The 22,978-nt window shown below is 37.6% G+C and overlaps 3 protein-coding genes across 4 annotated transcripts in view; 2 read left to right on the forward strand and 1 right to left on the reverse strand.

The window, feature by feature from the left end:
• Positions 1-22,978, reverse strand: part of stol (voltage-dependent calcium channel subunit stolid) — a 45,061-nt gene that overhangs the window by 16,910 nt on the left and 5,173 nt on the right. For both annotated transcript variants that reach the window (XM_017082652.4, XM_017082644.4), the window contains exons 3-4: positions 15,743-15,824; positions 4,242-4,352 (exon numbers count right to left, since the gene is read on the reverse strand). In XM_017082652.4, coding sequence (XP_016938141.3) covers positions 4,242-4,352; positions 15,743-15,824 — 193 coding nt within the window. The remainder of the gene's footprint in view (positions 1-4,241; positions 4,353-15,742; positions 15,825-22,978) is intronic.
• Positions 540-3,093, forward strand: LOC108016065 (phenoloxidase-activating factor 2). The gene is made up of 2 exons (XM_017082661.4): positions 540-789; positions 1,671-3,093. Exons 1-2 carry the CDS (start codon positions 571-573, stop codon positions 2,988-2,990), a joined length of 1,539 nt encoding a protein of 512 aa, XP_016938150.3. The 5' UTR covers positions 540-570; the 3' UTR covers positions 2,991-3,093.
• On the forward strand, positions 12,334-13,534 carry LOC108016076 (phenoloxidase-activating factor 2). The gene is made up of 2 exons (XM_017082673.4): positions 12,334-12,487; positions 12,649-13,534. Exons 1-2 carry the CDS (start codon positions 12,395-12,397, stop codon positions 13,471-13,473), a joined length of 918 nt encoding a protein of 305 aa, XP_016938162.3. The 5' UTR covers positions 12,334-12,394; the 3' UTR covers positions 13,474-13,534.

A 22,978-nucleotide genomic window follows, 5' to 3' on the forward strand; every position in this document is an offset into this window, starting at 1 on the left:
GACGAAAGGCAGAGAGGACGAGCTGATGTAGTGGGGGGAATCCCAGGACAGGGTCTTAAAAGAGGGGTATTAAGGAGACTGGCAAAGGAGACACTTTTTCAAAACAATCAATCAAAACGCTTCGCTTGAAATACAGTAAACTGTTTCAGTTTTTCCAAAAAAAAGCCATTTGCATTTGGTAAAAAAATTGTGCTTTTTATAAGAAAAGCGTCCGTCATAAAAAATATGGTCGACTTACTTGGTTGTATGTTTATAAAATGCTAAATTCTTGATGAGCACCAACAGGTATACCAGTTAAAATTTATCAGTATCAACAGTCTAGCCACCGAAAACTTTGATTTTGGGAACTAAATTTCCCAAGAGTCTGCGCTCAAAATATGCAATATATTCATGAATTCATATATAAAGACGAGTTTCGCAGAGAATGTTTATAAATATATAATCTCCTATCAGTAGAAGTTCACGTATTTCCCCCCTTATCTGTAAGAGTTCAACTGATCGTTTTTGGCGCTTAATATACGACGGCACAGATTTCCAGAGAGCTCAGTATATTTCATTACTTTGACTAGGATGGCTCGGCTGACCGGGATCAAAATAATTTCAATCTTGTGCCTATTCCTGGCCATTGTCCAAGGCCAGGGACAGTTCGACTACCAGCCTTGCGGTGGATCGAACAACTATTTCTGCGTTCCGCGCCCTAGGTGCAAAATTCAATTGGGCTATCGATCTCTAGTGAGTGGCAACTTAGGATGCCCCTCCACATCGAGATGCTGTCCCCAGAAGTTAATAGTAAGCACTATCAATAAATTCAGTAACATTAAAATGCCTGTGTATTCCAGTCCAGTTTATTTTCAAGACTTCGATTTGAAAAAAAGATATTTTAAAGCATTGCTTAAAGGAAAATTAGAAACCAAAAGCTTATCAATTGTGCTTCAAGCCACTTAAACTTTGACAAAGTAGTTTGAAATTGTTTTTACTCACTTTAAAAGGTTAACAAACAAAATTTTTAAGGGAAAGTAAAAAGAGTTTAAAAAGGAAAGTTTTTTAAAATTGGATTTTTGTTTTCTTTATTAAGTGTTACCTTTCCGTATGCATTACAATAGAGTAAAACCTTAAATAATTGCTTATACATAAAAGTACATGACTTCCGACTTAAAAATAGGACATTTTGTGAGGTATCTAAATAATAAACATATTTTACGTAATTTTTTTACAAAGATGGCTCTTTTTTTGTTATTTCCCTGCCGTCTATCCGTCCCCATTATATATATTCGTTATCGGCATATATTATATATATTCTTCCACCCAAAAAAAAAACGAAAATATTAAGAACATTTTTAGCAATTTTACGTTTATAAAGAACGAACGCCACGGGATGAAATCATGAAAATTTAGGTGAAATTATTAAGTCTTCATTTAAAATGCTTAGCTTTGAACGGTATGAGGGTCAGATTAGAAACAATTGGCAATATAATTTTTTTTAGTTTAATATTGGAAGTTTTATAAATAAAATTAATTGCTAACGAAATATTAAATATTAACTATAAATAATTTCGGACGAGATCATAAAGCTTTCCTAGGAACTATCGCTACATGTACTTCAATACAAATCTGTCGCATACAATTTAGACGTCTTCCTTGTTTTTAATCACATTTTTTTTCCATTGTAGCTTGACCAAGTAGACATCGACGTCCAAGAGCCAGTTAACCCCAGCTGCGGGCGTATTAACCCGAAAGGAACGACCTTTGGAATAGGTGACCTACAGTACTTGGCCCAGGAGAACGAGTTTCCGTGGATGGTGGCCTTGCTCGATGCAACAGATAAAAGCTACGTGGCCGGCGGCGCCCTGATCGCTTTGCATGTCGTGATCTCGGTCAGGCAGAAAATCGATGACATGAATCCCGAGCAGCTTCTTGTGCGGGCTGGCGAATGGGACTTTAAGACCGAAACCGAGCATTATCGTCATGTGGATGCTGAGGTCAAGCAGATTGTGCGTCATCCTGATTTTGATATGGATAGCGGAGCCAATAATGTGGCCCTTCTCTTTCTCAAACGATCGCTTAAGGCTAGCATCCATATTAATCCCATATGCCTGCCGGAAGGACCAAAGAACTTTGATTTAAGCCGCTGCATCTTCACTGGATGGGGCAAGAAGTCCTTCGAAGACTTCACCCACATGAACATCATGAAGAAGATTGAGCTACCGGTGGTTCAGAGCAGTACGTGTCAGCACGCTATAAGCCAATATCTAGGAGGCGAGTTCGTTCTACACAACAGCCTAATGTGCGCCGGCGGTGAGAAAGACAAGGACTCCTGCATGGGCGATGGTGGCTCTCCGCTGGCCTGTCCAAGACAGGACGATCCTGAGCGGTATGAACTGGCGGGCCTTGTCAACTTCGGCGTACAATGTGGAATACCGGGAGTCCCGGGCGTTTATGTTAATGTGGCCAACCTTCGTCAATGGATTAATAGGGCGACCACAGATGGTCCCTTACCTGATGAAATGAATAGTTTTGACCAGGGTCACTATGAACATGTACAACGAGTCAATCCACATAGGTGGACTCTAAATGAGGCCGATAAAAATCTTGCTTATAGCAATGGAAATGGTCAAAATGGAATTATTGGACAGCATAACCCAGTGAACAATATACCTCCCCAACCAGTCAATCCAAGTGAGTTTTTTATTCACGAGCCCAATCCAAATCATGCTTTTGGCAATGGATATGGTCAAAATGGAATTATTGGACAGCATAACCCAGTGAACAACATACCTTTCCAACCAGTCAATCCAAGTAAGTTTGTTGTTCACGAGGCCAATCCAAACCATGCTTATGGCAATGGAAATGCTCAAAATAACTTTGGGAATAGGCCCTATCAACAGATTGACGCGTCTGCTCAAGGAAATAATCAACGCGACCAAGATTCCGGCAATAGTGAAAACTTGTCTCATATATTTACATCTACAATGGGCTACGAATTGAATTGATTTTATAATTTTGTATATTTTAATGGTATACTTATTCAGGAAAAATTAAATTGTTTAGATGAAAGATGAATAAAGAATAAAAGTTAATTTCTTGAAGTACCAACCTCATTTTTCCCTTTTTTAGTCATAAATGGATTTCAGAGAAGAAAGTGAATAAGGTGTTTGAACATTTAGTCTTGGATTGTTAGCCAAAAAGGACAACAAAAGAATTCTCATTTCTTCTTGAAAATATTTCGGATTTTCTTATATATTTCTGTCCTTGTTCGCTATAAAAGGCAAATAAAACAATCGTTTTAGGACCAATTGATTCCATTTTACGGATAATCCACTGTGCATCATTAACCGGTCGTGGCCCGTGGCAAATTACCCGGATGGCGGGAGGACTTCATCGATACGCAGGACACAGTGGAGAGCCGCAAAGAGGGACAGACCGCAGGGACCGCAGAAAGGGGCGTTTCCTCGGTGGCAGCTCGTCCTTTCGCCAGGAGTGCCAGGAGCTCCAGTCCCGTGACATCGCTCGGCACGCACACGCAGCAGCTGCGGGCGCCATCAAAAACTTGTGCTTGTGGCGGGGCGCACTTTAATTTCAATTTGGAGCCGACCTCCGACCCCCCAACCCATCGGAACCCCACAAGAACTCCCCCAAACCCCCAGATCCGCCAAACAGCACCACCGCAATCAGACTGGCCCCACGGCAATTTATTGTTTTCCACTTTACGCCAGTGTCCCACTGGAGACGGTGTCCTGTGTCCGCGTGTTATTGTTTTGTTGTGTTTTTTAGTGCCGTCCTCAAATTTGAGAGTTCGCCCGCCGCCGGTTTTCCCTTGAGCTTTGAGAGATTGAGCCACTTGTCAATTGTAGGCACATCCCAAGAACAGGGAGCTTGGGGATGGTACACTCAAAAAAGCAAGCCTTACAAAGTATCTCATTGGCTACATGGCGTATGAGTGATTTTTATGCCAGCTGAGCTTTAAATTTGAAAAGACATAACCAGGTCAATTGCTTCTGATGTAATTCAATGTTGTTATATTTTTAAATGTTTCAAAATGTATAGAAAACGAAATACCCTCTTTTGAATTTCAATGTAAGCAATATTTTAATAAAAACCTATTTTGAACCAGGACAAAGAGCATTGGGATTTTTTTGCACACTTAACGTTTGTATAAAAAAGGCAATTAATTTTTGTCAGTGTACAAGACCAGGGAGTGGCTGGAGGTTAAGCAGAGAAAAAAGTCAGAGATATTCACTTACCATCACAGCATTGCGCTTGAAATCCATAAAGTTCTTCACCTCGGCGGCCAATTCACGCAGCAGGATAATGCCATCCTTGCGCTTCACTTCGATGTCGTTGTCCTTGAAGCGCTGCAAATGAAAAACCAAAATCATCAGATACACAATTCTCAGTACATTCTACAGCCATAAACTATAAAAGCTGATGGGCGTCGGTTCGCAAATAAAAAGAAAGGGGTTAAAGGGTTGTAAAACTTTTGCGCTTTCTTATTGACCAACATAAAACAGTGATGTACTTCTGAAATCGGACTCGGCCTGAAATTGCCTAAGTAGGCGGAGATTCTATGGCTGCAGGCGACTCTTAAATTGATTTTAATGTATCTTATTAAATTAATTAGGTTTTCATTTGCGGTTTCGGTTCCATTTTCTTGGAAGCTGTGTAGCATGGGCGTGGGAAATGCCGCTGGTCATTGAATTTAATGGATGTTGACTTAAGCAATTCCTATCATGCTTATATTTCTCAGTAGAGATATACATTTATCAAACATTTTATGTGGGATACTTTAATCTCTAAAAATAAATATTTATTTTTAATAGCATGTTTTTATACTATTCTCATTTATTTCTTTTCCGAACTCCTTATATATTGACTATATCCTTTAAGTAGAAGGCTATTTATTATACGGAAAATAAATGTTCTAGGCTTAAAGAATTACACATATTATATGTTTTGGGATAGATTTCATGACTGCGACAAAACAGTCTAATTAAATTTCACATTCCATTTCACTTATCCCCTGAGGAGCTTCTGCTAACTGAAGTGAGACACGCACACAGCCTAGTTTCAGATTGAAGCAGAAATACGCATTTAATGTCCAAGTTAATGGCCTCAGCGATTTGCCCTGATTTTCCTTCACCAGTCAGCCAAACACCAACACACACGCACAAGCAGATGCCCTTCGCCATTATAATGATTTTCCTATTGAACGTGTTGTCATCTGTTTTAATGGAAAATTCTGATGAGTTTTCTTCTCTGGTTTTTTTCACCCCCCCCTGATGAATTCCCATAATCATAATCGAAAGAGTAGCAGGCGCACAGAAAAGAAATGGGTTTCGTACAAGCAAATGCATTTTATGAGTTTTTTATGCATTTAAGTGCCACAAATTAGCAATTTAGGAATGGAGTTATAGAGGGGGCGCGACCACGCCCATTTCAAATTGTCACTTTTCAAACAAACTGTCAGTTAAATTATGTTTTTGCTGCAACGAGGAGAGAAAGAGAAAGAAAAGGAGAAGGACCCTGTACATGTCTCCAGCGAATTAATTAGAAAACTTTTCTTAACTGATTCAGTGCCAGCAGCAGGAGTAGAGAAACTGGCTGGGCATAGAGGAACATGCTCGGCTATGAATAGGAGTACCCTAAGAAAAACTGTACTCCTTAATTATAAATTATTATAATTAAATAGTTAAGCTATATATGAAAACAATTTTAATAAACCAATATAGTTGGGTACCAAATTAATCTGAATAAATATATGCATTAAATCATTTTATTTAAACATTCTGAAAACGTTTATCGTTTGATTAAGGGTACCCAAAGAGAAACTGTACTCTTAAATTATAAATTGTTATAATTAAATAGTTTAGTAATATATGAAAACCATTTTAATAAACCAATATAGTTGGGCACTAAATTAATCTGAATATATATATGCATGGATTCAACTTATTTAGACTTTTTGAAATTGTTTATCATAAAGAATAATAATTATTATTATACTAGTTAAAAAGGTAATATTTCGAAAAGCTTTTTAGAAAAAAGTATTCAAATTAAATAAGTTAATATAAATAAATACAAGATACATTAATTTAAATAATAAAGTATTTAATCGCATATAAACAAATGACGCAAATCTAAAACGATTTGTAACATCAAACTAAATAATAATTATTAAAAACTCTTCGATATTTTATACTTTTTAAGATTATTTTAAGACCAACCTATTCTCGGTATGCATTTACTATAGTTTTCCTCCAAGAGAACTTGAACAGGAAGACGTACCCACACACTGGCGTTGCAAATATTTGTGGCCTGAGCCGAAATCCAACCATGTACCATTTGTGTGCTTGTGTGTGACCACAGAACTTAAACTGCAGGGCGAAGCCTCTTTGAGGCATTCATTAGTTGGCCAAAAAGAAAATGTCACCCACACAAGTTAAGGCGAAAAAAGAAAGTATTACTAGCACAAGCAGTTTATCCCCTTCTTTGTCTTATATACTTGTAATGCCACTGAGCATTATAAATGTTATAAGAAGATTTCAAGCGCCTAAAATAAGAGCACTTGACTCACACATTCGTGGGTTAAGGTGGCAACATAAGATGTCTGTTACCTAAATGGCATCTTGGAAATATACTAGGGCTGCGATTTCCATAATCTTCTTAAAGCGTAACTATATACCTTGTTAACTAGTTTAAAAAGCTAAAGGAATAATGCATTTAACGTTTGACGCTAAATTGAGCAAAATTCTATTACTTTCTTTGCACACAAGTAATAGGATCCCCAAAGTTTTCCTACAAAAATGATTTATTGCAGTTGCAAAAACCATTAGCAAACTATTGCCAAATCAAAGGCAATGGTTAAAAAAGGAGTGAGGCAAAGTGAAAATCGAGAGGGGAAAATGCATTGGAAATTAAAAGAATGTCAAGCAAGCAGCAGCAGCTTAACAAAAAGGATCAATGAAGAAAAACTAAAAAAAAAACCGGCTATATTCTATATGTATATCTGCGGGGGCTAGCAAGATATTAGCCACGACTGCAGGGGCCACGCCCACAAAAACCTCACCCAACTTTCATGCGATGGAAACATTTTATAAAGCAATTTCCACGCGAGCAACATCGAAATGCAATGCACGCCTGAAGGACGCACGCGTGTGTGTGTGTGTGTGAGTGTCCTGTCGCGGTGGGGCGGTAAAAAGGGGGTGGTGGTGCAAGGAAGTATATACAATATGTATACAATATGGGTAGCACTCGAAGAGCGAGAACAGCAGTAGCAGCAGCAGTAGCAGCAGCAGCCATAGAAAGTTTTTCATTTTGCGGTTGACTCTGGAATTCGAAAATGTTGCGCAAGGAGGAGCCCTCCAGCGAACCTTCACCGCCTGCTCCGCCATCTCACCCACTCAGCCACCCACCGGCGGGTGCGTATGCAGCTGGTGCAGAACTTTAACTGGAGCAAGGACATCCTTTGGGGGGGGGGGGAGTTGCGAATAAGGAGCATTCCTGAGCTTTGGCTTCTGCTCCTGTTGAATTCCAGCTCAAGTTAAGCAGCTTACGCATGCAGCAGCAGATGCAACAGAAGCATCGGCCACCTGAACCTGCACTCCGCCAGCTTCTAACACTAATGCAAATTTATAAATTCTTTTGCACTGAAACTAAGCCACCATGATTTTATTTCTTTTAGATTCAAAATAGTTATGCCTGTCGTAAAAAAAGATGTTTTTAAAAGTCCATAAAACCTATTAAATCATTCCAAATATATATTATTAATCAAAATTTTTAATGTGTTCTTGGAACAAACATAAAAATTATACCATGGTTTTTTAATCACTAATAGCGCGAAATATTAATGTCAAGGTCTTTAGGAATGTTAATCTTTAGCTGACTCATTTGTTGGGAAAAGCACTCATTTAAGATTGTTTATTAAACAGGAAGTTTGATAAGGTGTACTATATATTTTGAAAAAAAAAAGAACTTGATTCTTTTTCTTTCTACACAACAACGGAAAAGGAATAAAGATACTCATTTAAGATTGTTTAATAAACAGGAAATTTGATCAAATGTAACATACTATATTTATATTTTTTTATTTTTACACAATAGCATCTAGTAAAATATCTTAATTCTACTTCAAGAAAATAATTTTCCTAGCGGAATAAAACAAACAAATTTATTGTTCAAGCTGGCTCTTCTTCGACAGCCCTCACTTTAAGATAGTTTTTCGCCCAGTGCAGTTGTAGTTTAAGGCACATATATTGACTTTCGTCCTGGCTTCCTCCTGTCTGAGTTATTATGCGCTCAAGTGCCGCGGCGGTCCCAGAAACCGGAGCAACTCTTTGGTCTGGTTTGGCATTTTGTGGCTTGGTCTGGAAACGCGCTAATTAGATTTTAATGAAGATGTCGCTGTCACCCTTCTACTCCAGTTCCCATCCCCCAGCGAATCTTCGAGGCCCCATCCCTTTTGGAAAAGCGAGCAACAATGTCTCGCATCAACGCGCATGTTTCCCTGTTCACTGAAGCAGAGATTTCCTTTGCTAATTCCTTAGTACAGCACCATTTTTTTTTAGTTTTCCCCTCCCATTTTTTGCAATATTAAACTTTTTAGTTTCTGCTTTTATTGCTACTGTCATATTTTGTTGATTTCTCTCCTTCTAATGGATAAGCTTCATTTTTTCCGCGAAAGCTGGATTAAAGTTTTAATTAGCATGCTTTTCTGTATTTTTAATTGCTAGGTAAAAAGTTAGTTCATTCCAGCAGTTATAATTGCGTTATTAAGGTCCTTTGCTGTCGAGTGGAAAAATAGTTTGAAGGGCCAGGGTTGACTAACTCGGAAAAAGGGGGTATATTCAAGAATTCTTTTATATCAATCCTAAAAACTAACACTGAAAACTAGCACTGATCACAAAGGGAAAACAAAAAACAGAACACTTGAAAAGTGACCAATCTTGAAGAGTGTTTGCAGACCACCATTTAATTATTCTGCACTTAATTAAGCAAATAATCTTCTGGGAGTTGAGTCATCCTACCTGGCACTTGCAACGTCCATTTAATGGACAAACCCCTCGAGGATTTGATGAAATTAAATATTTAATTTGCTTTATACTTTCATTAAGGACCAGTCCCGAGAAGTCTCCGCCCCACTTAACATTTGTTTGCCGGCAGCTGTATGTCATGCTCGCATTTTCGCCACCAAACGACAACGACAGACTTAAATATTTGCATAGACAAGTCCTGGCTATATATACGGGTATATACATACAAACATACATCCCTATATTTATATGCATGGAGAGGATCAAGGACTGTGTGGGTCTGCGGCACGAATGCATTTTGGACCACACAAAAGCCAGTGGAGAGTAGCCCCATGAAGGAGTTGGGCCGAGGGATTTGGATTCCCTGGCCCCCAAGTCGTCTCCTTGATTTACGATTAGTCTCTTTGCAGTCCGCAACACTGTTCGCCACACACTTAGTTAGCCAAACACACAAAACCGACTCCCTTCAAGACCCGCCCCCCAAAGTTTAGCCCGATTCCAGCCACAAGGTCCTTAACAAGGCCTTTCTATTTGTCACCAGACCCGGGAAATGGAGCAGAATCGCCGCGTGGGAGTTGCAGTCGCCTGGTGATGGGTAGTTGGTATCGCCGGAGTGGGCAACCACTTGCCAGCAATCTGCATTTCGGGCGGCAGACCCTGCACACGAAAAATTATAATTGCCTAGACAGCGAGCACAATGCGGATGCAAAAACCACAAACATGGCTAGGGATTAAGTTTTAATTTCCGAACCAAATCCTAATATTAACACCTTAAATTTTACTAGGATTTTTATGCCGCATCCTTATATTAACACCTAAAATTATACTAGAATTTTTATAATAAAAATACATCTTTAAAATATGTGTTTTAAAATTGAGGAACTAATTTAGAAATATTGTGTTACATATTTTAAATGCTTTCATTAAGAAGCTTTCAAAATATATGTCTAAAAAATCATCAAGCTTCAAAGACAATTTGATTTTTAACCCTTCTTTTTAATACATGGTGACCAATTGAGGAACTAATTTAGAAATATTGTGTTACATATTTTAAATGCTTTCATTAAGAAGCTTTCAAAATATATGTCTAAAAAATCATCAAGCTTCAAAGACAATTTGATTTTTAAACCTTCTTTTTAATACATGGTGACCATCTTTAGTTTGCTAAGTAAAAATCTTGAAATACTTTAAATATTAAGTCTTTTCTCCAATGAACGTGAACTCGACTTACAAATGGTTTACTTTTACCTTCAATAAGCAGCGAGGAGAATGCCAAGTAGAAGAACCAGAATAAGCTGGCAGAGGCAGAAAACAATAATTTGCATGCCACTTACAGTGGGAGACGACTGGGAAAATGAAATAGAGGAGGGAAAATGGAAAACTGTGAGGGAAAGCGAAGGCTGGACGCTGAAGAAAAACGACAGCACGCGCCAGTTCTGTTTTCTTATATATTCCGCTGTTAAAAAGTTTTGTATTACGTGCAAAATGAGAGCACGCTTAAATTTATTTGCCTGCAAAGCGAGTAGGTAATTTCTGCTTGAATTTGACCCATATTTCACTGCAAGTGAGTGCCCAGATGTTCGACAATGATCAGCAGCACCGTTAGCTGCACATCATCATTTGCCATAATGGCAACACACACACGCAGAGCTCACAATAAGAACTCCTGTCATTTTGTCCATTTTCCGTTTCCATGTTGTCGATAAGACCCTTTCATATCTGTCACAGAAATATGCCGCCATTTGTTTCTTTTATAAGGCGGCTCTCAACTCTTTTTTATTTTTGGGTTAAGATTAAATGGCAAAAATCGAACAGATACTTTTAAGTTCAAAATATGGAACTTTATACATATATATATCGTGTCGACCATTTTTTTGATTACTCTCACCCCTTCTTGGTCCTAAATATTATTTCTGTTCTAACTTTTAAATAGCTAATAAGTCTTATGAAAATACGTCTCTTGTTGTCTAAAAGACTTTTTAGCTGATATGTTGTTTTTCCTTCCGGAGCAAACATACGACGACTTCCTACGAATTTTCTAAGTTCTTTAGAAACCTTTAAAATCAAATGCCGTCTCGGTATTGCTGATAAAGAGCATAGAATAAATTTCCACAATGAGTCACCAACCTTGCCATCTTTTGTAATCACAACTCACTATATACTTTGTGAAACAAAGCTTATTTCTTAGAATGATGCAATAATATTGTGATTTCTTATTATCACATTTCTCTTGCTATTTCATAATATATGAGATATTTTCTGAAGTAATATTTTCTTTATCCTTTGACCATGCAGTGCAAATAAACCACTCAATATTTCATTTGAGGCTCAGCCCCTGATGTAATTCTTTCGATCGTCTGATCTGTTTCGATGAACTACATTATTTTTGAAAGAGAGGGCATTAAATCTTCGCCTGGTCCTTAGAATCCTGTTGTAGGTTTTATCTGTCTGAAGAACATATTTCATGGCTTAGATGGATACTTTTTTAGCTAGTCAGCGCTAAACGCTTTCGAGCCAGAAGCATACGGAAAATAAAATAAATGAATATGCGCCACGCACAGGCATTCCACACACACACACAGGCATACACGAACACACTCACACTCTAGCACTCCGTGTCCATTCTCTTCTCCTTCCGTTTCCTCTCGCTCTCTCTCTCTCTGCTCCTCATTCGTGGCAGCCATTTTGTCTTCGGGTTGTTGTTGTCCTTGGTGTTCCTGTTGTCCTGCGACGCCTTTCGCATAACTGAACGTGTGCGCTGCATTTGTTTTACATTTTATTATGCTACTTTAAAATGCCAAACGGAAAAAACAGCTACCCAAAATAGCAAAAAAATAGCAGCTACAGCAAAACAACAGGAGAAAAGCGAATAAATGAGTGTAGCCAAACGGGGGGCGGGCCACACCCACAACATTGTCCGCTTTCCTTTTTAATTTTTTTCCCCTTTTCTTATTTTGCTAAACATTTTTCGAAGGATAACGGGAGAAAAAAAATGTGTCAGCGAAAAAAACCAATTCAATATAACTATGTTAAGGAATTTATGCTGTTTTCATTAAGATTTAAATATTGTAATATAATTATATTATTCTAAAAATGTAAATATTAAATATTATGCAAAATGTATATTAAAAGCTCTTTCTTAGATTGGTTTTTAAAATAATTTTTTTTAAATAATTCTTTCTTCAAGCTTTTAAAAGCTTACGATTGCCACCGTATTTTTTAATCTTGCTTTTTATGTTTTTTAAATAAATACTCAAACAATAACTGATCCCACTATCAAAATAAAGCTTTTTTGATAACGCATATATATAATTAGAACGTGTAGCGAAAAGGTCTCCGCAATTAGAATTAAATCTCGGAGCGGAATCATGTTCCCGGTCTGGACTTTATTAATTTTTCTATCCGTCCTTATTTTACTTGGCGCGGCTGAACAAGCTGAGAACAATCAAAGTATTGAAAATGTAAGTGTCTAAAAAAGCCTAAATAAGAATTAAATATAAATTTTCTGACTTATTAAATAAGTCGAAAAGTGTGTCGGCAAATGTCGTATATATCTGTTTGTGTTTGAAATCGCTCCTATAATCTTTTAATTACGGTCACTCTCAATCTTTATCATTTTTAGGAAATCGATTTTGCAGATGAACAGCCGAAATGCGGTGAAGGCAGTTTAATACCTCTGGAATTGGACTTTAACATTACTGATGGTCAAGCAGCACCTGGTGAATTTCCGTGGACAGTAGCTGTGCTTCATCAAAAAGGATTCCTTAGTGGTGGATCTTTAATTGCCCCAGATGTTGTGCTCACGACCGCTCATTGGATATATAATAAGTTGGCAGCAGATCTTTCCGTCAGCGCGGGTGAATGGGATTATGGAAATGCTTTAGAAAACTATCCATTTGAAGAGCATAATGTGAGGAAAATCGTAATACATCCGTTATTTGATCTTAAAAGAGGAGCCAATAACCTGGCACTTCTCTTTCTGGAGAACGAGTTCCAAATAACGCAACGGATAAATACAATCTGCCTGCCCACAGAAAAAAGATCTTTCACCTCCACTCGCTGTATGGTGGCTGGTTGGGGTAAAAAAGAATTCAAGGATAAGCACAACACAAGGATCCTCAAAAAAATCGATTTACCAATAGTGCCCAGGGACATCTGCCAGGATCAATTGCGACAAACCAGGTTGGGCAAAGCCTTCAACCTACCTTCGGGTCTCATTTGTGCTGGTGGCGAGGAGGGCAAGGATGCCTGCACCGGCGATGGCGGAGGAGCACTTTTCTGCCCAATGGCCGAGGATCCAACCAGATTCGAGCAAATTGGCATTGTCAACTGGGGCGTGGGCTGTAATCAGAAAAACGTTCCCGCCACTTACACAGACGTTTTTGAATTCAAGTCTTGGATTCTTGACCAGATGCTAAGTCCTATGACTATTTCTGACAGTAATTAATTTAATTCTTATAAATATGTTTATCTAATCAAATAAATAATGATCTGCTCAATGTTTATAAGTACATGAGTTTAATTATTTTAAATGCGGTCTAATATATACTATCAATACTGTGCTACATCAAGTTTTTCTTAAAAATAAAATACTGAGTTCTTTGAATAGAAAAGATATATTTTACAATCCTTTTTTTAAATTATATCTTTAAATAAACGTATTATCTTTATTATTTGATATCAAGCAGGAGTTTATAAATTCGTTTGCTGTTTTTAAGGACAAGTTTTAAGTACCAAAACAAACTGGGTTCTTATTTATATTTGATACCAAGCAGGAGTTTATAAATTCGCTTGGTTTCTTTTTTAAGCACATAGTTAAAGTACCGAAACACCCCCGCAAACTCTCTTTTTTTAAGGGTGGCATGTCATTAATTTTATAATACACACAATTTATTGGCCAAACCATCGAAAGGTTGATGCCAAAGTGAAAGGCGTTAACAAGGGCTGCACTCGCATAACCACTAACAGCACACAAACAAAGAAACACGTCGACGGAAGGACAGATCAACTTTCACACGCACAAAATGGTATGATATAATGTTTATAAAGCACATATGTGTGCGTATATAAACACACACACACACACAAAGAGACTGGCACAGAGCATTTCCGCCAAACGCACAACGCGGCGTATACTTGATATTTAATTCAATCTGGGCGTAGGTTTTCATTTTTTTTTGTCGTTGTAAGGGACGTGCGCTTTAAATTAACACAAACAAACGTTGTCAGCGACAGCAACACCCATACACATACACCACCACCAGCACAACAACAATGACACACACACACACATACACGTAGAGCAAAGCAACAGCAACAAGGCACTTGACAATTACAGACTCAATGACAGTCACAGCAGCAAATTTATTTGCATTTTAGCTGCCTTTCTGGCTCCGAATCCTGTAGCTTCCTCCGCATGTACCACCGTCCCCTCAGCATCCCTGTCTTTCCCCAATTCCTGTTTCTCTGTATAATTCCCCTGATATTTATACCCTTTATGAGGTCGAAGAGCTTTCAGCAAAATCATTCCATGTTCATGATCATGATCAATATTATGCCTTGACATTATTTTTATTACAATAAAATTGGTTATATTATTCATAACATGAATTTCATATCTTTTTCATTAATTCTATTAATTTTTAAATATATAATATTTCTGAAATAATTGCAACAATCAAGTAATTAAAAATAAAATATTATTTTTAACAGACAGTACTTTTTAAAAATATAAGTAAATAACTTTTTGTAAAATAAGTCTGTTTTTAAAGCATATCCAAAAGAATTTATTTCCTAAAAAGTATTTTAATATTTGTAATGCCCAAGTTCTTATAAAACTTGTTGTTTTAATGGAATAAAAAACCGCTGTTCAGATTTACAGAAAATGTATTTGGCCTCAAAATAACTTTTTTTTCTGTTTTTAAGAATTTACAACAGAATTTAGTTCCTAAAAAATATTTTACTATAATTTTTGTTTTAATAGATAATAAAAACAGTTATTCATATTTACAGAACATAAATTTGGTCTCAAAATAACGTTTTTTGAAGTAGAACATAGAACAAAGTCCCATAACCCAGTCCCTTTTGTGGATAAATCCTCATAAGCGTGATTCCCTCGCACATCATCACAACGTACACACTCGGCCAATAAAAGCAGCCCACCAACTCATGCACGTCTGATTAAACGCGAAAGTACGCGACTGGCGGTTGGGGGGAAGAAAACCCACTTGGAAGCCACCATCTTTCACCGCAGGCCACGCAGTCAACCAAATCCAAACACAGTCATGCTTATTAACATAGATAGCAGCCAGGCACATACTTATATCAGCCCGCTTAACCCACGGTTTACCCCCCCAATTAGCCTTATTTGTGTTTAAATTGCATTAGGGCCAACAAACAAACAAGCGAGTAACCAAATAAGAGCGTCGAAGAAGAACACGAAAAATTGACGCATTTGCTAGTTAAGCTTCCACTAAGCCGGGCCATTCAAAGCTTTTATCGATATATTCTTCCTTATCGATAAGTTCAACTAAGTGGCCAAGGAGCTTAAGCGTATTTGTTTCGACTAAAACCCAGCCAGACAATCGAAGCCATTAACCCAGCCGATTGGTCGTACCCACATGTCAGGATTATCAGATACATATGTCTAAATTATCACAGCCATCGAATAGTGTATTTATTGTTTGTCTAGCCATATGGCCAACCTAATTACTTACACTTTTGATCTCGTTCATTTTGGTAAATTGACGTCCGAACTCCCACAAGTCAACGCCGAACTTCAAGGCCCAGTTGCGAACCCTGCAAGAAGTGAAGAAAATATATATTAGTATTTAGCCTTAATAAGTATTTTATTTTTAAATATTTGTATTTTAAATTATAGGAGTCAGGGAAAATCATAAAATCATCGTTTTCAGAAAATAGGCTTTCAAATTTATTGTGTTCGGGTATTTTATACTTTAAAAAAACAATAATGTCATTAATTAAAATTAAATTGGTTTGTCTTGAACTTAATCCTTGTCATTTATAAATAAAGTCATAAAGTCTTAACATCTTTACGGATTTAATATTATCAATTACCACATTCCTCTGATATTGGTAAATATTTTTAAAGCCATTAGCCCGCAATTTAACAGCCATTCAACGACACGTGACTGATTAAAAATCAATTAAAATCGATTTAAAATTGCGCATAAATTATTTCCAACTCATTACGTAAATGCATACAAATATCCCATTAAACAATAAATGGCTGGCTGGCAAGAATACTCAACCAATATTATCATTAAAGAAAATGTACTTTGGACGAATATTCCTTCAATATTTGCTAAAAAGTTGGCTACGAAAACAAAAAAGGTAAATCAACCAGTTGGCCGGACCGGACTAAAGTCCAAATCACTTGGGCAACCCCCAAGACAGCAGGAAAACTCATTACAGAAGACGGTTGGGAAGGAAGTGAGGGGAAAACTCCCAAGGGTCGAGGGATAACAACAGGACCAACGGCCAACTATTGTGAAAACATTTGCCAAACATTTATAATCTAAACGCGAAAGTCAAAAGCAAAACAAAAGCAGCACAACGAGTGCTCATAAAACAAGTTGCGGGCTGGGGGGAATGTGACTGGAGCAACAGCAAATTGAAAATAAACCAGGAGGACCCAAAGTCTGAGCGTTGATATAACGAGTATAAAAAAAAGAAAGTACGACCAGAAGACAAAGTCAAGTTGAGCCCAGAGTAAAGACCTTGCAGAATAATAACTCCCAAAAATATTTGCACAATTTTATGGCATTATCTGCAATATCAATACGGTGGCAAAAGGGACGTGAAGCCAAGGAAACTCGAACGGCAGCAATGTTGCGTATACGCAATGTTGATTATGTTGAGCCGGCGGCGAGCCACCACACCAAAGAAAGGATCCCATCTAGATACCAAATAAGCGCATGTTTATATGCTATATGGCCGACGAGGGAGGTCCGGAAGTTGGGTTGTTGGGATGCTGGGCTGTTGGGATGTTGGGCTGTTGAAAAAGACAGCAGATTGCGATGGGAAGGAAGTGCAACTGCAGTCGAGCGGGCCACAGACAAAGTTTTATGGCTCGAGCGATGCCAAAAATGAATTTAAATTATATGAAAATTGTATTATAAACGGATGCTCCCCAGCACTTCCCGCATCTTCGTGGCCCGCAGCGATGAAAGCGTAAACAATGAAGCGAAATAAAGTGGCCAACAAAGTGATTGAAATTGGATAATGCTGATGTCTGGCTGGCAACAACAAAGAGCTGGCCAAGTGATGATGATGGTGGGGATGGGAGGTTGGGGTCAAGTGATGATAATTAAATGGGAGCCACACTATGTAAGGGTCAACTATAGGTTGAAAGTTGAGTGGCAATGAGTTAACTGATACGAGTTAATCTTAATGAAATAAAAATGGTAATAAATGCGTAAAATGTTGTCATAATAAAAACAAGGAAGAACGCTATAGTCGAGTACCTCGACTATCAGATACCCGTTACTCAGCTATATGGAGATATGCAAGCAGCAAAGCGAGATTAAAATGCGCCACCTACCGGCGGTATACAGATTTAAGCGTTATGGGCGTTAGAGTGGGCGTGGCAAATTTTTTTTTGGATCAATCGATAGGTATCGACGAGACCAATACATTTCAGTTAAAATTTTTTATCTAGCATGAAAGTTGTGGGCGTCACAGGTTTTCGCGGTTTGTGGGCGTTAAAGTGGGCGTGGCAAACTTTTTTTTGGGTCAATCGATAGGTATTGATGAGAACAATACATTTCAGTTAAAATTTTTATTCTAGCATCAAAACTGTAGGAGCCACAGTTTTGGGCGGTTTGTGGACGTTAGAGTGGGCGTGGCACTGTGCTGAAACAAACTTGCGCTGCGCAGGAATCTCAGGAATCTGCGTGCCTAATCCCAGTATTGTAACTCTCATAGTTTCCGAGATCTCAGCGTTCATACGGACAGACGGACAGACGGACAGACGGACAGACGGACAGACGGACAGACGGACATGGCTAGATCGACTCGGCTAGTGATCCTGATCAAGAATATATATACTTTGTGGGGTCGGAAACGCTTCCTTCTGCCTGTTACATACTTTCCGACGAATCTAGTATACCCTTTTACTCTACGAGTAACGGGTATAATGATAACCAATTATTAATAAAGTTAATAAGAAAAATTTTAATTCCTATTAAATATAGGAATAAATATTACAAATTTTCTATGATCATCGGTAGATACAAGATACCAAATAGTTACCAAATTTTCTTTAGCAGAATTAAACTTAAAAAACAACCAACAACTTAATAAAAGAGTAGTTAAAATATATACTTATGATAATATTTAATATAATACCTCACAAAAATATAAACAAATATTTAAATTTCCCTATGCTCGCCCGTAGATATTAGTTACCAAATACTTACCAAGATTTCCTAAGCTAAATTCAACCTAAAATACAACAATCTACACCCACAAATGTCACAGAACACAGTTAAATGCCATATCCTATTCTCAAAATGCATAACACAAAAATTCTCTAGAAAATATATAAGCAGGCATGCACAACAAAATTTCGGTTTTAAACAATGAAACCCAGCAAAACCAACATTCTATTCCAGTTTTGTGCTATCAAAAAGTATTTCATGTTCGTGTGGAAAACAAACACACATATCTACATATACTTAAAGTAAAGGAACAATGCATATACACACATCCAACAAGAAACAAGAAAAACATTGAAAATCGGGTCCAAAACAGCCCACAGCAATGAAAGGCCATCAACGTCATCTTCTTGGCCTCAAGTAGAAGAGATTCTTTTTTCCGATTCTTTGGACTCTTCCTGCTGGCCCAGCAAAAAAACAAAGTCACGTTTTGTTTTATACATAGATTTTTATGTTTTGTACTGCTTGGCCAGAAACTTGACAATGGCTAAAAGTATGGGTGTGCTCAGGTGTATTCGTAGTGACTTTCTATTCTGTCTCAGCTTTTTGAGCACGAACCAACCACGTATGTCATGCTCAAGTACCATATATGGTACACCCAAAGCCATCGAACCAGTTTCGTTCCATTGCATTCTTCACCGTTGGCCTCCTCGGTCGTTTCACGTTTGTCTTTGCAGTTTTTCACTTTTCTCAGGGCGGCAAGTTTATTTTGAGGCAGGTGGAAATAGGCTGTTCGTTGCCGTTGTAGTTGTAGTCGACCCATGGAGTAGGTCAATGGGTTTTTGCCATTTTGCATCATTGAAATTGAAATGAGTCCCCTTCTGCCAGCGCTGCCAAGAGACTTGAATGCGCAATCACAAGAGCGCACTTCAATGCGCACTCGACGTGTGCAGGGGCATCAAGATGTTACAGCAAATACCTTCCAGTAAAATTACATTTGATTTTAGTAAATGTCTATATATCTTCAAGAATTAATTTTTATACAGATGCTTAGAAGAGGATTTATTGGATATAACCTAAATGCAAATATCTTTCAATAAAATTACATTTATCTATATATCTATATATCTTTATAAGATCAATAAAACGGATCAATTTTTAAAAGACGGTAAATGGCAGGTCTGAGCAAATAATCTGCAAAAATATTTGTAATTCTTACTATTATCTTATTTAGACGAGAATATAACAAAGTGAAACAAACCTTGGGAATGTCACCCTTGATGGTTAAGACTTTGAAACTGGACTCTGGATTGTATCATAAATAACGTTGAGTATATTATTATATCATGATGATATCATGATATCTTTTTTAACAACGCATAAAAGCTTTTTTGCTTTTGTAATCAATTCCTATTTAATATGTATATTTCAATAAAAACTATTCAATCTGCTGGGCCGGTAAGTGAAATCCATAAAGGTACGGATGTGTGATATGTATCCCATAGAAAAATGTACCTTACATTAAAGTGCAGAACTTTTCGTTCTGGATCTGTGTACCTCACAAGCCTGGCAAAGCAACTTTTGCTAATTAATTTGTTGTGTTCCCCACTAGCTCAAAATCCCCTTATAGCGGATAAATAAAACTAAGGGCTGCCGGTAGGTGGAAAATAAAAAACCAAAATAATGCGCCAGACGCAGCACTGCTGTCACTTCTGTTTGTGTCTCTGGTTCAACTTCTGCTTAATGCACTTTCACTGTCATTTGTCATAAGTAGTTAGTGCTGTGTTTGCTCCCCTTTTGTTGATTTTGCTTTATTTATTCACTTAAGCTGCCTGCCCCTGCCGGTAATTAGATCAGCCACGCCCAAACAAAAAACATTGCAGTAATTCGAATGCAAAATTGTTTTTAAGCAGCAAATTTTGCCAGTTGCAGATCCAACGAAAATAACAACTCCATTAAAAACGAGAATGGAAGTAAGCTTTAGACAACTAAAATTTATAATGTGCCATGTACCAAAACATATAATTTAAAGTTTAAGTATTAACATGAAATGTTCTAAATTATATTTTATAAAATAAATAAATGAAAATCAAGATGTTAACAGAACTGAATTTTAAATCGCTAAAGTAAAACCTTGAATAAAAAGTAAAAACTTGCGCATAAAGAAAGTCCTTCAGTTCGATTAATTTTCCGAATCGATCGCTCATCCGCAGGCCACGCCAGAAAAGGAATCATGTAACAATCCTGTTGACACAGGCCGTCCCCTTTTTCACCATTTAAAGTTTCTGGCCACGGCACGTGACCCATAAGATGCTGTCAATGCAACTGCCTTTGGATGAGGGAGGTTGGGGATGGGTATACAGATGGGGATCCTTAAGCAAACGAGGCATTAAAATGGCGATGCCTACAACTGCAACTGAAAATGAGGCAAATAAATGGGCGGCTGGAAAAGCGGACGGCCTAAGGAAAACCCGTTGATACCATGAAGGCCAGGCCAAGGGAAATTCGGGCCAGGCGAGGAAAAACAAGGCTTTCGACTTCGCCTCCAAAGTGGAACGGCATTTGGGTCAAAGCAAAAGCGCACAGGACCAATGCCACCAGCAGGACCAGAATCCAGCATCCAGTATCCAGAAACAGGACCAACTTCATCATCGTCATCAACGGGCCATGCCAAAACATAATCGTCAAAGCTGGACCCTCAAGGCACTGCTTGTTTTTGCCGCCTGCCAGCAAAAGTTGAAATAAATTTAATTGAATTTCTGCAGTGACATATAGCAAATGGCAACATGGACACCAGAGGAAGGGAGGATTCCAGTTAAGTTGAAAGAAAACCCGGCCAACAGCGAAAGCAAAAGTTTGTTTTTTCAAATTAATGAAATTTATTTCACGCATGTGCCACAACATGTCAGCAGTCGAAGATGAACCAGGAATGAAGAAAAGTCAAGGAGTTAACAGATTTTTATTTTAAAAACGGGAAAATTCGGTGTCACCAAATCTTCTAAAAAGTTTTTGGATGCTATTTAATGATAAAAGGAAAACTGGACATACGTTAAACTACTTGTTTATTAGAATTGACTCTAATTTTACCACCAAACTCGGAAACAGAAAGGCAGAAACGGTTCAACAAATAACTAATTGAATTTCAACACAAAAACCACACGCCAAAACTAATTTCAATAAATAAAAGTAACATTAGATACGAAAACAGAACCCCGAAAAAATCACTTAGTGTGTCTGTTCCGGTTTCTGGTCTGTAGCCCCACCCCCGAAATTCCCATCAGCCGCCAGTTGTCCTTGCCTGCAAATGGCAGTTGGTTTTTGGGTTAATTAGCCAAGTGAACGTTGCGGTTACGTGTGTTGCCTTTCGCCGCACCACCGAACCATCGAACCACCCACCAAACCACCCATCCACCAGTCACCGTGTGAAGCTAATTGCAAAATCCTATTATATATCCATTAGATACGCACACACCGTACAAAAGTATCGCGTTGTCACATCAGAAAATCAGACCCTCACTTTTCCTGCCAACCACTAACTAATAGAATTCGAATCTACCCATCTACTTACATATAAAATTCATAACCATCTTGTCGTATACTTAATGGGTAAAGACTTCTTTGGTTAATGGCATTTTGTCACTCATTATTTTTCATTTATGCACATTTTTAATGGAACTGCCCATTTGTGAGACATTCCTCTCAATATCAAGAACGATAACTATAACTATAACTATAAAGATCAAGTCAAAGGGAGTGAACGGATTTCATTTCAATCTGTGTGTGGTAAACAAAGTAATAATCATAAATAAATTGGTCTATAAAGGCAAACGAATGGCAAAAGTTTCACACAAGAGATTTTGGTATACATAAAATCCCGATGATGCATGAACACATTTATACACAAAATAATTACAGAACTAAAACTTTATGGGGCATTGACAGAAATACTTTTAAAACATTTTAGGGCTGTAATAAACATAATGTTTTCAGAAGTGAGTTGACTCACCATAAAATTACAAGTCTAGAGAATTTAAATAATAAACAAGATTATTAGATGTCCGTTACTCAGCGAAAGCTAGTGCGAGTGAGATGGATATATGCATGCAGCAAATCGGCTGTTTCCGAGATGACACATTTTATTTGCTTATAACTTTTTAGTGAATGGACCGATTTCAATAAAATGGGCATTAATATTAAGAACAAAATTCTATTAACACTTTTTCAAAATATTTAAAAATGTGGGCGCTAGCTAACGTCTGTGGGTCTTAGAGTGATCACTGCGCAAGAACCTCAAGAATCTGCCAATTTTTTAGCTTTCATAGCTCCCGAGTACAGTACAGTTCAACGAGTTACAGATAAACAAAACTGAATTGCTTAAAAAAATACTCTTTAAATGTTGTAGTTCAGATAAATATTTAGTAACATTAACATCACTATTCAAGTCAACACTGCCAATTAGTTTAGCTCAATTATTGAGCAGAAAACACAACACCAAAACTGAAACTAAAAACAGTTCAGATTTGCATACATGTTTCAGCAGTTTGTTTGTTGACG

This window comes from Drosophila suzukii, chromosome 2L (genome assembly GCF_043229965.1).
Source record: "Drosophila suzukii chromosome 2L, CBGP_Dsuzu_IsoJpt1.0, whole genome shotgun sequence".
NCBI classification, from domain to species: domain Eukaryota; kingdom Metazoa; phylum Arthropoda; class Insecta; order Diptera; family Drosophilidae; genus Drosophila; species Drosophila suzukii.

What these genes read in the sequence shown, in the direction of transcription:
- LOC108016065 (XM_017082661.4), top strand. Translation starts at nt 571, where the DNA reads ATGGCTCGGCTGACCGGGATCAAAATAATTTCAATCTTGTGCCTATTC. An exon ending in GCTGTCCCCAGAAGTTAATA is followed by an intron (nt 790 to 1,670) that starts GTAAGCACTATC and finishes TTTCCATTGTAG; the next exon opens with CTTGACCAAGTAGACATCGA.
- LOC108016076 (XM_017082673.4), top strand. Translation starts at nt 12,395, where the DNA reads ATGTTCCCGGTCTGGACTTTATTAATTTTTCTATCCGTCCTTATTTTA. An exon ending in ACAATCAAAGTATTGAAAAT is followed by an intron (nt 12,488 to 12,648) that starts GTAAGTGTCTAA and finishes TATCATTTTTAG; the next exon opens with GAAATCGATTTTGCAGATGA.